Source organism: Lepisosteus oculatus, chromosome 9, assembly GCF_040954835.1.
Source record: "Lepisosteus oculatus isolate fLepOcu1 chromosome 9, fLepOcu1.hap2, whole genome shotgun sequence".
NCBI lineage: Eukaryota > Metazoa > Chordata > Actinopteri > Semionotiformes > Lepisosteidae > Lepisosteus > Lepisosteus oculatus.
In genome coordinates, this window is record NC_090704.1 from 6,002,252 (window position 1) to 6,019,616 (window position 17,365).

General features: G+C 39.0%; 3 protein-coding genes across 7 annotated transcripts in view; 1 reads left to right on the forward strand and 2 right to left on the reverse strand.

Annotated features, from left to right (window-relative positions):
* LOC102689476 (BTB/POZ domain-containing protein 19) overlaps window positions 1-1,230 on the reverse strand; it is a 45,547-nt gene extending 44,317 nt beyond the window's left edge. For both annotated transcript variants that reach the window (XM_015355326.2, XM_006634726.3), the window contains exon 1: window positions 1,130-1,230. In XM_015355326.2, coding sequence (XP_015210812.2) covers window positions 1,130-1,230 — 101 coding nt within the window. The remainder of the gene's footprint in view (window positions 1-1,129) is intronic.
* On the forward strand, window positions 253-5,234 carry LOC102689270 (dynein light chain Tctex-type 5-B). 4 transcript variants are annotated; one of them, XM_006634725.3, is made up of 2 exons: window positions 253-343; window positions 4,147-5,234. In XM_006634725.3, coding segments are annotated over exons 1-2 (729 nt in total). In that variant the 5' UTR covers window positions 253-341; the 3' UTR covers window positions 4,874-5,234. The 4 variants fall into 4 exon arrangements, with proteins under 4 accessions (XP_006634788.3, XP_015210813.2, XP_015210818.2 ...); XM_015355327.2 differs by lacking the exon at window positions 253-343 and adding an exon at window positions 1,168-1,251; XM_015355332.2 differs by lacking the exon at window positions 253-343 and adding an exon at window positions 1,945-2,350.
* Window positions 5,235-5,951: 717 nt separating this feature from the next.
* plk3 (polo-like kinase 3 (Drosophila)) lies at window positions 5,952-14,407 on the reverse strand. Its single transcript, XM_006634724.3, has 15 exons — window positions 14,107-14,407; window positions 12,753-12,860; window positions 12,420-12,536; window positions 12,200-12,329; window positions 11,827-11,914; window positions 11,616-11,711; window positions 10,841-11,039; window positions 10,394-10,520; window positions 10,171-10,280; window positions 9,493-9,607; window positions 8,979-9,062; window positions 8,573-8,735; window positions 8,353-8,482; window positions 7,743-7,853; window positions 5,952-7,466 (listed from the first exon to the last, which is right to left on the reverse strand). Exons 1-15 carry the CDS (start codon window positions 14,311-14,313, stop codon window positions 7,272-7,274), a joined length of 1,980 nt encoding a protein of 659 aa, XP_006634787.1. The 5' UTR covers window positions 14,314-14,407; the 3' UTR covers window positions 5,952-7,271.
* Between the last annotated feature and the right edge of the window lie 2,958 nt (window positions 14,408-17,365).

Here is a 17,365-nt window from a genome sequence, read left to right on the forward strand (position 1 = left end):
TCCTGTAGGTTTTTGATGAAACTGATGTTCAGTGTTTGCTTAGAATATACAACAATGGGTGTGTGATCTCTGCTGCACCATTTGCAACAACCTCTCTGCTATTAAGAGCTAGAAAGTGTAGCCTAATCACATAACCAAAACTGAACTCATTTGCAAACAGCAGCAAAAAAAACAGATCAAAGTACTTAGCCTAACTTCTCTGTATGTCTGAAAGAAAAATCACCCATGTTCCATGGAACAAGGTTGTGGGTAATCATCAGGATACACCACTTGCTAAATGTAAAACACACATTGTTTTCAAAGTAACAAGTGTTGAACTGGAAGATGGGTCCTGCTGTTGTATGTGAGTTTTTTTCACACTCGATGCTTCACTGTCTTAAAAATGAAAAAATAACATAACGTGCTTTTTTGAACAGATATTCACAGAGCTGTACCTGAACGTACAAATCGGTATGTTGTTTTGTGATTTTTCCAAACACTTTTAGTGAGGCAGTACACAAATGTTTTCTTATTTACCCCATGACTGAATGTTAAGGAAGTCTGATAATCACATAATGATAATCAAAGTCAGCAGGAAATTACATTTCTCTTCTATGCCTGTACCATAAAATAATCACTGCATTAACCCACAATTTAACAACTATGAACCATTTTTTTTAAATCTCAGAAACGTTTTTCTCTACAATTTCGTGCATTATTACTGCAGAGTAATTCCTGTCCGACAGTAGCCGAACTACAGTAAAAAAAAGAAACAAGAACAAATGTAAAGTAAAACGAGAAAAGCCGTTTATACCTGATCCCTGATATATTCGACACTAGTACAGAGCATAGGATTAAACATTCGAGGAAACTGCAAAAAAACGTTTGGTTTTACACAAGAACAGTGGGTCATTTTCAAAGGTTTTTTCTCGATCACTCCCTAAATTAGGATATACATACTGGCTTCAAAAATCCTATATCTAAGCATAGGTGACTGCATATCACGCACGAAGGACAGTGGAAGTTTCTACCCTAATTCTTATTTATAACCATCTCAAAAATGTTCTAAACTTTGCACCTCCGCACACAGGCCCAGTCACAGCCGTGGCTCCGCGAAGTTTCCTGCAGCTCTTTACCAGGACTGCCTCACCTGAACTCGGGGTTGTTGACGAGCCTCCGGAGTGCGGCGGTGAACACAGCAGTGTTTCCATTTTTACAAACAGGGAGAAGCGGGGAGTGAATATAAGCCATGCTAGGGAAGAAAGGGGAATGGTGAGGAGCAAATTAGTGTTAGCTTTCGAAAAAGTTAATACGGAGCTGGATAAAAAAACAAAGGGCGAGAAGCATTGCATTGCTGAGCATCGCCGTCACAGAACAGACGTACAGTTAGTACACCAGTAGAGGAGAGGAATCTGAAATTCTAGGCTAAATGTTTAACTGTTCATCCAAAATTATTAACTGTCTTCGCGAAAAAAAAAAATTCTGAATGCATAGACGAAGAATGTGTTTGACATGCACTACAAGAACAACCAATTATTATTCAAAAGATGCTGCACTCTGCTCTGATCATTTATGTGCAGTGGGAGGTCTTTATGAACATATTCTTGTTTGGGGGGGGGGCGATATGTGGAAATTAAGAGAAATTCAGTGTTTTAGCCACAAAATCAGACAATGATGACCTTATTTTTTAAAAATCACCGACTAATCGTACAATATGTAAATATACATCACAAATGGGAGATGATATTTGTTAAATTTCACCTTTTTTCAAATAGTTCAGAATTAAAACATGCAGAGCAAATTTTGCCACTCATAGACAATTACATGATTTCCAAAACCACAAAAAGGGTAATTTTTTTTTTTAAAAAAAACCAACATGTGTAACTGAGTAATAGATTTTATTCTTATTTTTTACTGGATGTCCTAATAATAAATCAAACCAAATTAAACTGAAGTGTCTGGGAAAACTGGCCCCACTTTATTCCATGAATGTGTACATTGAAATTCCTAAGAATATGGTTAATCCTAGGACGCCCCACGACGAAAATGGAACGGTATCCTCTACTTCAGGAATAAAATTTCAGTTTGAAGCCATGGCGACGAAGTGCAAGAGGTGGCAGAAAGCCGAGCATTACAATCCTTTCAAATGAATTATTGCACCAGGGCTTCGGTTTCAAGCTGTTGCTGTGTTTGCTGACTTGTCCTCCTCCTTTAGCTAATAATTTACCAAGACATGCAGAATAATTAAACCCGTACAGTTTTAAGAGATTGGATCAGTTTGGACTGGTAACACGTCCAGCAAGTGTCCAGAACTCTTTTGGGGACTATCGGTTTCTAGAGGATTGTAATAGAAACAGAGGCTATAACTGAGGTAGTACCTTTTTGTTTAATTTCTAATTAAGGTAGGTTAAATTTGACTTTTGTATGGTTTTAATTTAATAAATTATTATACTAATATTTTCCTTATTTTTAAATTTCCTAATAATTCTGAAACATTTTGTACTGATGGCCATTATTAGGTCTCTCCCTTGAGTTTGGCCATATACATTTCCAAGCTTTACACAGAAGTTTGGCATCTCCAAGAAGGTAGTAAGATATATCCTTCTCTTATATACAATGATATTTAAGTTTCAGAGGCTTGAGAATTACAGAACTGGTTAAAAGTAAAGAGGGTGACAGGCTTTAATTCAGTAACGCAAACATTTTAATTTTCAAAAAATTTTGTCTCAATGTTGCGAGATGTAGGCCACTTCCAAAGAACCGTTTCTTCTTAGCTGCAAACACTACAAAGCATTCAGAGGAAATTTGCATATTTTCACAGTGCAGCAGACAGCACATGAAATGTCAGGATGAACTTACCAACGACCCAGTTACAAGAACTTGTCATGTTTTTTTTTAAGGCAAGACGTTCTTAGTTCTAATTCCATTTACTTTTATCCTTTTTCGCCATTGTTTTACAATTTCACTGAAATCATGTGACACTTTCAGTTGCATTTTGGCTGACAAAAAATGCCCAAGCAAAATAAGTCCAGAGACATACACGATTTTTTGTTGCATTTTGCAAATGATTCAGAAAGTGAAATGTCCAGGTCCACAAACTTCAGATGTTCCCCTAGAGGCTGGCAAATGTATGTGAACACATGGAAACCTTAAACAGTTCCAATCTTCTAAGGTTTCAAGTTGTTCTAAAAGTTTACAGTCGTCTTAATCAAGTCTACAGCAACCGAAGAGTTGATACTTGATGAGAGATAAGCGTTTGGCTCTCTTGGAGATTAAGGGAATCTCCCTTCTGCTGCTGCAAAGTTTTGCTACCTGGTACCCTCTATAACATTATTTTTTTTACAAGAAGGGATTGACTTAATGTTTTCTTCTTCTAAAAAGTGTTGTTTGCTGGCTTTCATCTGCCTACTCACGTACCTGGTATTAACAACTAACAGGGAAATTAGGGAAGATTTTTAAAGCACATTTACATATAATTACTGTATTACTTGTAAAGAATAATAGTCTGAACGAAAGATGAGTTCTGAAAAAGGTCTCACTTTCTGATTTCTGTTTTTTTTATCATTAAATGGTAGGTCATGCAGTGAGTGGTACAGCGCTCACTGCTGCTGGCTCACAGCCGAATTTGTTTGTGGACTTGGGATGACTTCAGTTTGTTTCCCTGTGTTTATATAGGATTTCACAAGGTGTCAGTCCTGTGAAGAACTGAAGAATTATCCATAGTCCAGTCCCGCCTTGAACCTCCAGGATATGCATTGCTACCAGCAAGAACATCCTCACTGATGACAGATGGATGTCATACATTTTGTAATGTTAAGAGAAGATACAAATATTACCTTTTGGAAAATAAACCTTTCTTATCGTTCTTATGGATTGTATGGAGACTAACAGGAAAATTTTGGTATAACTGCATAAATGAATCGTTTTAGAGATAGGTTTGCAGTGGTTTGCAGCTATCAGACATTTGTGACACAAAGGATTAAAAGAAAAGATGAAAGGTTGGAAAGAGATTTCATCAATTGAATTAAGAGAACAATGTCTTAAAAATTACACTTCTTACATTTTTGTAGTTTGTAAATACGATCGGCGATGATTTAATAGCGGATAGGCCTGAAAACATTACTTGTAGCCCCTTCCAAACATTTTCATTGTTTTCTTCCGTTCTAGGTCAGATCTGGTCGCTATGACAACAAGGCAGCTCCCCCTGTCAAAGGAGACCCTAGCGAAGTTTGACCAGGGGCTGGCTGCGGACCCGGGAGGGCTCTTAAGGAGACGAGCCGGCTCTCTGTCAACCAGGCGCAGTTCTCAGTCCGGCGATCTCCACCACTCGAAGCCCCTTTTGTTACTCGGCAATGGGGAAGCCAGCCGACCGGCGGCTCTCTCGCGCCGCAGCTCGGTCCTTAGTAACTTCAATTCACCGTTCGCCCGAAAGGAGTCCTTTTCCATGGGAAAACGCCTCTCCTTGGGGCCTTGGATGCACTGCGGCCGGGTCAGTTTTTCTGGACTGCCCTTATACCAGCCAGTGCGGGAGATCCAGTTGGAAAACACATACAAAACCCAACCAGACGAGGGCTGTTGCTTCAATGGTCACAAGGTACAGCAGCTTCTGGAAACAACCCTCGACAGTTACCTCGGTGAAGCCAGCTATAACCCTACCACCTGCGGCCTCCTGACGCAGAACCTCTCCGACCTCATCCACAGCAAGGCAAAGGACATCAATCCTCCCCGCTACAAACTGGTCTGTCTGGTCATACTTGGGCAGTGCAATGACCAGGGTCTGCGGGTTGCCAGCCGCTGCTTGTGGGACACAGAGACTGACAACTTTGCTGTTGCCACTTTCCAAAACACCTCTCTTTTTGCCATGGCTGTAGTGTACGGGTTGTACTGTGAGTGAGAATTGTGAAATCAATTTACATCCACAAAAGCTCAGATGGGGGAAATGCAGATCAAATATGTCAGATGAAATGTTAGGTAATTAGGATGGCTGGATATTAGTATCTATTTGACCTAGATTGGGGTACAGATAAAAATTCCTTTATCCACTGAGCTACAAAACATCACATTTACAGCCCCATTAGTAGATACAGCAGTGATCAGAAATGATCCGGAAGTTGTAATGCAAAAAATAGGCTATATTTAGCATAAGACACACTTGTGCATCCATTCCATTAGTTTGTCTTGAAGGGAAATTTGCAAGCATTTATTTGAAGTGAAATATGCAAAAGTGTAAAGTGATTAAATCCCCTTTTCACAAATGAATTCTCGGGTTTTATTTTTAATACCGTAACATTTCAGTGTCCTGTACCTCACTTTCTGGCCAATACTTAAGGCTAGAGATACTAACTGCAGACAAAAAAAAAGACAAAATGTCATATTTCAGACTCCTAAGAGATGTTATCAATTTACTCAAGGTTTACAAGCTTTACTAATCTGATGAAATCGGATGAAGCAGGAAACTAGCCATTTACTGTAAATCAGGTGCACTTGGGACTTGCTAAAATTAGATTAGTTTTTTAGACTAGTAATCTGAATAGGTTTCCGTTTCATTTGGAAAGGGTCACTTTGTCTACTATTGCATTTTTTATTTAATATTCAGTTATCTTCCTACGGTGTCCTATAATCAAAAAATGAAGCCTTATTCTAATTACCTAGGGGGTAAGAAGAATTTCTTCATTTTTCCTTTGAGAGGCTTATAAACAACCACATCTTTTAGGAAAAAAGGTAAAAATCTAGAAGCTCCTTGTGCCATAAAACCAAAAACACTGTATATTATTTTGGTCACTAAAGACTTATTCTATTATATACTTAATGCAATGGAGTCCATGATTTAAATTATATTTAATAAAATTCATGTGAATAAAGTACTTTTAACTAAAGCCAGCTGACAGCACAAAACCTTGAGCATTGTTCATTCTACTGTCTAGCTCAGAATTACAGCACTATCAAAACTAAAAACACAAGATGACAGTAAATGTTTTTTCCATGAAGCTTTATTACACCCACACATAAAAGTGGTCACATTTCACCTTTCTTGCTGTCCACACTACACTCAAGATATACATCAATAAATAAGAAAACATAAATAAAAATAAATACATTATTAAAGACGGGACCAATGTGGTTGACAAAAAAAAAGTTAAATATCTCCAGATGCAGTGAAAGAAGTCATTGATGAAGCCTTTTTGGGTTCCTGAAATCACAATACTTTTGCAGGTTTTGTAACACTTAGGCTGAAAGTCACAGTTCACACAGGAATAAGATATCAGGGTAGGTTTGAATGAGACATCACATAGCTAACAAAAAAAAAGTTAACAGTTACTAACAAGTCACTGAAATTACAAGGACAAAGAATATGATCTAAATCTGAAGCTTTTGACTCCATAGTGAAGACCAGGTTTGATCTTGTAATATATCCTTTCTTGAAAGTAGGGATATACTGATCGCTAACCTTATTTTCTCAGAATTCTCTCCCTTATCTGGCCATATTTTCAAAATATATTCCCACCCGTCATCTCAAATTCCCTTTTACCGTGTATTCAACCCTATCAAACAGACCCAGAGGAGAATTATTGCACATTATACACATCACCAAAAGGCACTTTCTCCTTTCTTTCACATTCATATGTAAAGTTTGGTCATTACTTCCATCAGCTCACAGACCACAACCACTTTCTTCTACCAGAACCTAAGACTTTTTCCTTCCCAGTTCTATTTTTGTTAAACTTTTAAAAGGAATGACCTACATTTGGCATCTATAGTTTAAAAATGAAATAAAAATAAACTGCCAATAATGGTGATAAAAGAACCCCCCCCTCCCCCCAACAGCTTTACAGTGCAAATTCCACATTTTTTTTTCTCCAATTATATGTGCACCATTCGTGAAATTGAATGTTTCCTTCTTTAAAAAGAAATGCTTAAAACAAGTGATTTTAAAGCATAAAAAAAATAAAAAGCTCCTACTGGCCGAGTATACAGAGACACAATGAATGTGGGTTCTGTAGTTACCCATTATTTGTGACCTCTACACGATCAGCAGCAGAAGGGTTGGGTAATGGCAGGTAGATCAAGTTGTGCGCAGGTGTCAAGACAGTAGTGATATTGCAGTCAAAAGAAACCCCTGCCTCTCCCCTTTTAAAAAAAGAAAAAAATCTGTGCACCATAGTCCAAAGAGGCCAGACACTAGCCAAAGACCTTGCGACATTCCCTGTAACAAAGTCCCATCATCCGCTCCCCAATAGAAGCAAAGCAGAGAATAATGGCTCCAGATTTGGAGTCCATAGGAGTCCTCTTATTTATGGGTCTGCCCGATGTTGTAACAGCTGCATGACGTATCTGAGCCTGTGGCGGAGCTCCGCAGAGCAGCCCTGTTCAGCCAGAGTGCTCAGTTTGAAGGTGTAGGATACTCGCTCTTTACTAATGTAGGTCAGGAGGTAGGAGTCATCACACTTGCACAGGATGATTTTGGTGTGGTCCGTGTAGAAATTCACCTTAAAAAAAAAAATAAGAATAAGATCCAATTGTTCTAAAATGCTGTCAAATTACACAATGAACAGTTAAAAGGGAAACCTGTTAGGGGAGTCATATATATATACACACACACAGTGCATTTGACTGACCACATACCACAAGTATTGATATTGGCATCAATCACAATCAAATGGCAAAACTATGTCCACCTAGACATCTTGATCAGATGCCAACTGAATGACATTAGCATAATCCTCCCACATTCATCAGCCTGTAGCTCAGGACTAGATCCTCACCTGCAGCGTTCCATTGCTGAAGAGCATGACCAATGCATGGTCCGTCTTCACCCACTGCAGCAGGAGCAGGGAGGAGGATCCCTGGTATTCACGACACTGGAGGTCTCCACCCTGAACAGAAACAGCAAAGAGCCTGGTCAGCTTACAAAATAACTTCACACACACACACACCCTTTAGACAAATTCTCTGCTAGGAGAGTTTGTAAAAATCCAAACACGGTTTAAGGTCTTTCTCTGAAGCACACAATCTTGAAAAATTGCTAATGGCCTGCTCATGTGGTCTGTCTGAAGCATGAAAGTTAAAGTTCTCCAATTATCAGTATACTTACATTTTCCTTAATGAACTACAGTAGTTTTCTTGCATTCTTCCCACATAATATTCTAAAATTCAAGTAGTTCACACTTGTGATCTCAGTGGATTTATATTTATTGAGCATTTCCTTCACAGCAAGGCCATCTTACATTTTTAAAGACATGGGACACTTACAGAGAGATACTCGTTATATCTGCACCTTTTAACATACTGTACTTTAAAGGCTAAATGTTTTCTCCGCAGAAGAGTCCGCCGAAGGAAAATCCTTCTGTAAATGAATAGGGAGTTTATACTTGCCTCCATCAGGTTCTGTTCCATGTAGTTCGCAACATATTCGACAATTTGCATCTGGTTTCGAAGCTGTTCAGGCACCGCCGAGACCGGAAATGTGAAGTGTTTACTATCCGTCAAATAGTAGTGGACAGTTCTGGAAACAAAACAAGACACATCAGAAGGAGCATACTTCAAGTGACAATAAGTGCAATTAAAAAAGAAAGAAAAACGCGTTTTCACTCACCTGCGCTGATCACACAGACTGATGTGTGTCCCTTCGTTGAACAGCACACCAATATTCTGATTGGACAGCTGGTAGCCAAACCCATACTTGTTGGAATAATCAACCCATTTGGTGACCCATATAAAAGGCTTGGGCCTGGACAGACAGCGGGGGTTCCTTGAAGCTTTAAAAAGAAGTAAAAAAAAAAAAAGATTGTGTCAATAACACACACTGTTGTCTACACCAGTTTCCAGAATCTCAATTAAGAACAGAAGTGCCCAATACGCAAGGTATCTATGCCATTTTAAAAAACAAGAGCACTCTTAGCAATCAGATTTAAAATAGGATATTTACAAAACACCCTCCAGTGCAGTGGGAATGCAGATTTAAATGCTTTGTCAAAAAATAAAAAAGGCAAATAACTCACCTAAAGGCATGGAAGACAAGCAGTTATTTAAAACCTTAATTGCTGAGTCAGCCACTGCAGCAGCAGTGATGCCATCTTCACAGGCTGAAGGGGAAGGGGAAAGAAAAAAGTTATTTAAAACAGCAAGCAGCCACAGTTCAGTTTCTAGCAGGAAGCGGTCTGGGCTCCTTCCTTTCGAAGGCTGTTCCTGCAACAATTGGAAAACTTTTGCATATATAGCAAAAAAAAAAAGGGAAACCAATAGGACAATATAAGTGGAGCACAAAAGACTCAGCCAGACTATTCATCAACCGGAAAACTGATTAATACAGATAACAGCATTAAAGAAATCCCATTTCCAGAACCACCTTTAGAATTATTTTTGCAAGAAGGTATCAAAATGTGTATTTGGGTCTCTTCCATTTTACTTTATTCAGTTAAAAAACCGAATGTACACATTTCCATAAAGATTTAATAATGAAGCCCTAAGACCTGCTTTCTGGCAGTGCAGTAAAGGATGGGACTCCTTACTCACCCTCCGTATTGCTGGCCACGCCTTTGAAGGATCGTGAAGTGGACTTCCTGGATTCTTCCTCAGCCTGGGTGTCCAATGGGACAGAGCTGGCGAGCTGTCCACTGGGAGAGGTAGCCTGTGGGAAAACAGGAAATTCAATTAAGAAACCTACAAGAATGCCACAAGGCCAAGGCAAGGAAAATCCTCTCAAAAAAGCTTCTTAAGGAATTCAAACAGTTCCCAAAATATCATTAACCCATACAAATGAAGGAAAATATGATCTCCTGAAAGGCTAATGAATTAATTTAGCAATACCCATGTCATTGTAGTAAAAAGACTCTCAGAGACTTAAAAATGAAAAAAATCTTTCATTTTATTTACAGCAGCAAAGATATTCTAACTGGGTTTCACTATCCAAGTGTCATGTTTAGAGATTACACTCCAGCAAACTGCCTGCAAACCTGAGCTTTTTACAATGAATTATGGTGTTGCAGTAGCTCCAAAGCACATTCTGTAGTTTACACAAAATTACTTTTTGCTAAAGCTACACTTAAGGTAGATTAAGGCGATGAGGCACATATCTGGTAAAAGCAAACACCGAAGTAGTACTCCTTAATTTTCTCCTAACATGAGTCAACAATTTGTACCACAGAGTAAATGAGGTTTGATCCTATACACTTTCTAGCACATATTCCATACCTCGTTTCCCTCCACAGTCTTGTAGCTCATCTGTCGGCTGATCGAACTCTTGACAATTCCAGTAACCAGCTTGGAGATCTCATCATGTTCCTCAACAGGGCTCTTCTCAACTGGAAGACAACAGACAATGCAGTCAGACAGGCAGTTGCCCGACAGGTTGAAAACAAGAAGTCTTCGAATCAAGAAAATCAAAAAGATAGAAGTCACCATAAGAGTGTTTTACCTTTAGATTTCTTTTTGCCAAAGAGGCTTTTGGCCATCTTTGTGAAGAACTTTTTGGCAGGACTCGGAGGGTTAAGTTCTGGCACCATAACACAGCTACTGGGAGGCAGTTTGTCGGGGGTGAAACCCTACAAGAGATAAAAAGCTTGGAATAAGTTACACTCCTTTACCATGAACTTATCTTAACCAATGAAACAAGAAAAGTTAATAACAATCAGGTTTATGATATTACCACAATTTTTTTTAGAAGGGAATATAAAAAAAGTCAGAAGTAACCCTCCATTTTCTGATGAATATGGCTAACCTCAAGAAGAGATTGCAGATCTTGGAGAAATATGAAACAACCTGATAAAATGTTTCAGCCTTAGCACCCAGAAGCTCTGGGCACTGCACAATGACCACTCCAAAACCGGCACACCTGGGAACACCATCGTAACCGGATGCTTACTTTAGTGAAGAACTCGTGGTTGAGGATTTGATCCAGCGTCAGTCTATCACAGGGGTTGCGCTGCAGAACCCCAGAAATCAGCTTCTGAGCAGCTGGTGAAAGGGAGGGCGGCAATGTGTACTTCACTTCCTTAATACACCTGTAGGTCTCCTTTAGGTCCAAAGTCTCAAAGGGGGGGTTACCACACAGTAAGGTGTACCTGCACATAACACCAAACAAGACAGTGGTTAGATACCCCATTTCATATAACTTGAAGATACATTCACCCATCTTTAAAGTGCTAATGCAGAAGACATTCCACAAAGTTTTGCACCTTCCTACACTGACAATCAAACTAAAAAAATAATTACAAGTAATAGGTTTATTCCATGCTGAAAAGAGAAGAAAACGTAAAAAAACAAAATCACAATGGACTTTGAAGACCAGAGGAGTCTGCCTGGGTTACAGTACTGACACTATTAACTAATGTACACCAATACAACCTCAATGGAAATATTTACAGGAAGCTTGTGGCTAAATCAGCTATTTGTTAGTTCAGCTCACTTAGCAAGGAAGTCTAAAAATGGTTCTTCAGCTCTCATTAACCACTCTTATTTTCCTATCACACTGCTGGCACGTTTCCCTCATTGCGACAAATACAAAGGTCACGCTAAAATGACATCATGATGTTTTGTGTTTTCTGGCAACAAACATTGTCATTATTTATTTTCACATGATTATCATATTGTTGGCATTTGACATACGACATATGGAAAAGGCATTTGATTCCACTCACATGACACAACCCAGTGACCAAACATCAGATTCTGGTCCATGCCCTTGCCTGTTCAGGACTTCAGGAGCCAAATAGTTTGGGGTACCACAAATAGTTCTGGAACAGTAAATAAGTTGGCATTAATGCAGTGCAGAGAAGACTAGAAGAACATGAAAAAAAATACTGATCAGCAGAAATTTGGAACTGAGTAAAAAAAACAAATCAAGCCTACTTTTTCCTCTGTTCCACTGGTTCAAGCTTGGCTGCCAATCCGAAATCTCCCAGTTTCAACTCCATGTTCTCATTGACGAAAAAGTTACCTAAAAGTACAAACCTCAATTAATTTCATGTACTTTGAGAGGGTTCTGTATCAAAAGATACTTTGCCCTTTCTGGGCAAAGATTTAAGAAGCCATTCTGAATTTGCTATTTAAACACAAGCAACTGTAGGCTAAAAAAAAATATTTCCTTTTTCCTCTTTAAAAAAAAAAGTATCTACCCAGAGGACATTTTTGTGTTGAGAACTAGGTCTCATGACAACAGTTCCCCAGAGCATTCCAAAGCTGTGAACATCTCGCAATAAAAGCAGTGCTTCATTGTGCACACCTAGTTTGAGGTCTCTGTGAAGAATCCCTTTGTTGTGGAGGTATTTCAGTCCTGATATAATCTGCTTGAGGTAGTATCTCACTTCGGGATCTGTCAATGTGTGCCGTGCCTTCCATATGTGCGCCAGAGACTGCAAAGGAAATGGAAAACGCCCGTCAGTTTGAATGATTACTCACTACCGGCATTCTGAATCACCGGAGAGCCAAAGCCAACAGCTTACCTTTCTACTGCAAAGCTCTAGGAATATGTAGATGTTTTCTTGGTCTTCAAAATGATGAGAGAACTTCACTATGTGTTTGTGATGAAGCGTTTTGTGCAGCTCAATCTCATTCGTTATCTGGAAGGCGATTAAAAAGACGAGTTACAGCAAAAGGTAGAACTCCCTCACCAGTTCCATAACAGACCAGCCTTTAACCCAACCTCTTCTGTACAGAAATTGTAAATACATTAAAGGGTGTATTGCTATTATAAGTAAATGAATAAAGAACAGCATTAGAAAAAAAATGTAGACGACTAGTTCATTCTCCAAAAAACAATACTCAAAATACGGTACCTTTTCTCTCTGGTGCGGTTTTGCCACTCTGCTTTGGGGTATTACTTTCACAGCATACACCTTGTTGTTGGCAATATCCGTCATTTCATAGCAGCGTGCAAATCCGCCCTAGAAATACATTTAGGATGTAATCAATAAAAGCGCACCAAAGTAAACAATCTACTCCTGCCGAGTCCCACATACAAAAGGAAAGAAGCACAGAATTCGTTGTCACCATTCATATGTCACAGGTCCGTCTCTTCAGAAATTCCGAATTTTAAATCCACGCCGGACGACCCTCTTTTAAACACAGCCTCACATCTTAAATGTGGATGGTTGAGGTCTATTAACAGCCAAGGGCGCTTCTACATTGTATGCACCACTTCCAGGACAATAGGGGAAAAAACCCTCTTCACCCCTGGCATACGGACAGTAAGCTATGGACTTTCCTCTTCTAGTGTAAATGTAATATTTATGAGGGAACACAAAATCAAAAACGTGACAAAGATGAGGCACAAAGATCTTTCTTCCTCCCATTTCTACATATTTAAGGAATGTTGTAATCAGGTGTTATGCACCCCCCATGCTGGTTAATGACACTGCATCAAACGCCTCAGGGCGATAGTACTAGAAAGGCTCTAATCAAAAACAGGGAAGCCAGCGACCATTACCCTATTCAACGTGGCATAAATTTGATCTCTCCATCTGGACTCGAAACGTTAAAATACTTTTAAAGGATTTATTTGGAGGAAAGTCACATTCGTATACATGGAAACAATACCCATGAAGATTAAAAAGTCTCCAGAAGAACGAGATTAATTTTAACTAAGTACCCCTAACGCAAAAGCTTAACCTCATGCACAACTGCGTGAACAACAATTCTTCCCAGCCAGCACCGACTTCTAATCAATAAACCCAAATCTTTCACATTCAGAGACGTAAAACCCAATGAGTCACACAGCTAGAGACAAACTGAAAGGAAAGAGCGCTTATGCAGTCACAAGCTGTGCATCAGCAAAAGCAGTCTAACCCGCAATCTCTCACAGGCAGTCAATGGAAAAATAAAAAGCTTATGTTTAGCCAGCCACTTAAAAACCATTATAATATTTAAGAGGAGAGGGAAGGAAAGAAAAAAAGCCTTCAATACCATACCATTAAAACCGACAGAGCGCTAACGTGGCTCAATAAACATTTTAAAAATATTTTCGCTCAAAAAAAAAAAACTATCAATTGGTAGACCTCCAACCCCTTCAAAACAAACTGTTCAATGAAATAGTCTCCCGCAAATTTCACAAATCCCTCAGAAAAAATGAGTATTCATCGACAGCGGTGCCACATGACAACAGCAGCGCCTCGACGTGATTGCAGTATATACCTTTCCCAGCAGTTTTCCTTTGCAGTAACATCTCCCCGTCTTGGAATCGTTCACGACATGAGCCAGTTCCGATCGGGACTGTTCCAATTTGCCTCGGTTCGGTTTCGCCGGGTGAGCAGCAGCCCGTTCAGGACTAGCTTTAAATAAGTCCGGATTCATGATCTGGCAAGCGAGGCGCTGAGAGCTGGAGAAGCACGTTGATTCCATTCATTAACGCCCCAAACACACCGCCAATATATTTCCTCTGTTAAATGGTAACAGCCTCCTCTTTCCTCTCCTCCAGCCTCAGCAGTACATGCCCTAACAGGGAATCCCTGAACCATTTATTCAAGGTCTTTGTCACGTTGTATCAATGGGCGGGCAGCGAGGCGGAGTTACATTTTAAAGACGCAAAGCCTATTCGAAGTTGTTTAGTCCTAACCGTACTTTCAAGATGCCTGAGTAGATCAGTGTTAACAGGTAATCCACGAAAACCCTTTGATACATAGTAATATATAGTTATATATTTGTATGTGGGATATTCATAGTAAACTTTTAATTTTTTAAAAATAGCTTCAAGTCACTTAGATCCTAAATAAAAATGAGATACTTCTGAATAAAATACCACTGAAACACTATATACTTGGAGATTCTAGGATTATTTGGGAAGCCAAAGAAAACCCTTTGGATCCACGGGATAATTTAATCATCATCATCATCATCATCATCATCATCATCATCATCATCATCATCATCATGATCATCATCATCAATATTAAAACAGTTAGCTACTTTGGTACTCATGTAGCATGAATGATTTGTGCACATGTCCTTAGCGCTAGGCTAAATTGTGTACAGAATTCACAGTTTATTGAATGTCCACTACTTGTTAACCAAAGATAGTATAACTTACCCCGCCTTTAGGACCTGTTACATGTTACAGGGTAACCGGCTCAAAATAGAGTCAAAGATGCAGAGCAAAATCAATAGATTTACCATCTTTGAGAGACCATTTGAGTGCCAGAGACGGACTGGCGATTCATCACGCTGAGTAAAGAAAGCCCTGACATATCCACTAACGAGGGCATTCAGATCTTTGGCATCAAATGCTATTGTTCACAAAAGAATGGCTTCCGACTGCGTTCAAGACTAATCATGTGAAAAGCACACTGTCTTTAAATTAGGATTAGTCAAAGCGATTGCAATGGATGACCCTAAATCAATGTCAAAGATAAACTCAATAAAAATAATCAATGGTAAGAATACCCAGCTAATCTTTTCATTTTTAATCCGCTGTCAACGTATAATTGCGTTATGTTAGTCTGCAGAACTGTTCATCAATTTTCCTTAGAGATTCACTGCCCCCTGTCTTCACACACGGATATATTAATAAACCGAAATACTTGTACTTTTATAATGTCAATGAGAGTGCGGCAAAGGGGCAGATTTTGGAAAGTTAAAAAATAACAATTTAAAGCGCACTTTCATAAACATGGTTTTCATGTTTTGTAGTATTTAGGCATACTTCTAAATTTTCTTTAGAAACCCACCTATCATCTAGAAATCTTTTTTTTATTGTATTGCATGCAACACTTTGAAAGAGGAACAATACAATTCACGTTAAGTGGCAGTGAAAATGTACTTACAATGTCTTTCCCTTTAACACTCTTATGTATACAGACCACCGACAGCATGAAGAGAAAATTAAAATACTGCTGGATGCCACCTTGAGTCAGACAATGGTTTTAAATGTTTTCTCAGTTAATTAGAAAAGTCAGTACCTTCCAGTCAGTATCTAGGCTTCCAGTATCAAGAATAGGACTGGCAGAATTGTTTCCATATCTCTGGCATGAGCTAATCAAAACGAAACATGGTGTTTTCCCCTCTGGACCACAATCTCCAAACCAGTACTCCAACAGACACGGGACTCTGTTTTATAGGAAGTGCTGTCCTTGGGATGAAATGTTAAACTGGGGTCCAGACTGCTTGGTCATTTAAGATCCCATGGTATTGGAAGACTAAAATTATTATTATTATTATTATAGTTAACTCTAGACTCTGTCCTGGCTAAATTCTACTCTGGGTTTATACAATCTGGCCTACCTAAAGTTCCCCTTAATGCAACGGGAGCCCTTGATCTGCTGTGTATTCAGGCTGCTGGTGCTTAATATCTGTGAAAGTGCTTCAGTGGTAGAAGTACAATGCTCAATGATACAAAAGCAGCATTTCTCTCACCTAAGATTTGAACCTCAACCTTCTAGTTACAAGTCCAGAACCCTGACTGCTGCTCCACACTGCTGTTCCAGTTAATTTTTTGAGGAAAGTGTTGAGCTGGAGCCCGTCTTAGGAAGGACAGCCTGCAAGGCAAAACTGGGAGCACATGACTGCCCTCAAATTCAACCCAGTGCCATGGGGAAAGGGAAAATTTAGAATAGACAACTAGACCTGGCTAGAAGAAACCAGGGCATCCAGAGAAATACCACACTCCAGATAGATACCCAATGTCAGAGTGTAGGACCATGGAATATTGTTTCAATGAAATCATTAATACATTTTAAATCAATATATTTTCAACAAACAAGGATTACAGCACTGCACAGTTACGTCTGGTAAACAAACAAGGCACAGGGACAGAGTACAAAGTTGAACAAGTTTAAAATGGTGTAATGAAGAAACAAGTGGTCCTCAGGTGGAAGTAATTTTAATCAGACTATAAATGCAATAAAATACTGCACAGAAATACAAGAGCAAAAGTACATCAGTTCAGATATTTTGTACTTTCTGTCTGTAACAGTATTCAAGCAACACATTTTCACAATTGCGATTCATAACACATCTTGTGTGGTTTTCAGAAGACTGTCGGGGGTAGTAATGAAAGGTTCAGTAGACGTTTTGCAGGAACACTGCAGGATAGATGTTGGCAAAATTAGGTACCAGCCTAAACCCAGTGAAATAGAAAAAGATCAATGGATATATCCTATCTAGATCTTTGGAAGAAGAAAATACAGAAAAAAATAATGAAACCTGTCATCTGCTTTATTATTTCCAACACAGCTGAAATAATGGATGAGATTTTAATTTAGAAGACAATTATCAACATTTCTGTCTTGTCTTTGATTGATCTGGTCAGTATTCCTTAATTTTAAAATGTTATTGAATTGACTAATCTATTGAATCTCATTTTTACTTATGGGATCCACAAACTTCACTCGGGAGACTCTTGAGAACAATGCGCATTCATATTAGAAATATAAGTTGTTGAGTTCTGTGGTGCTCGGAG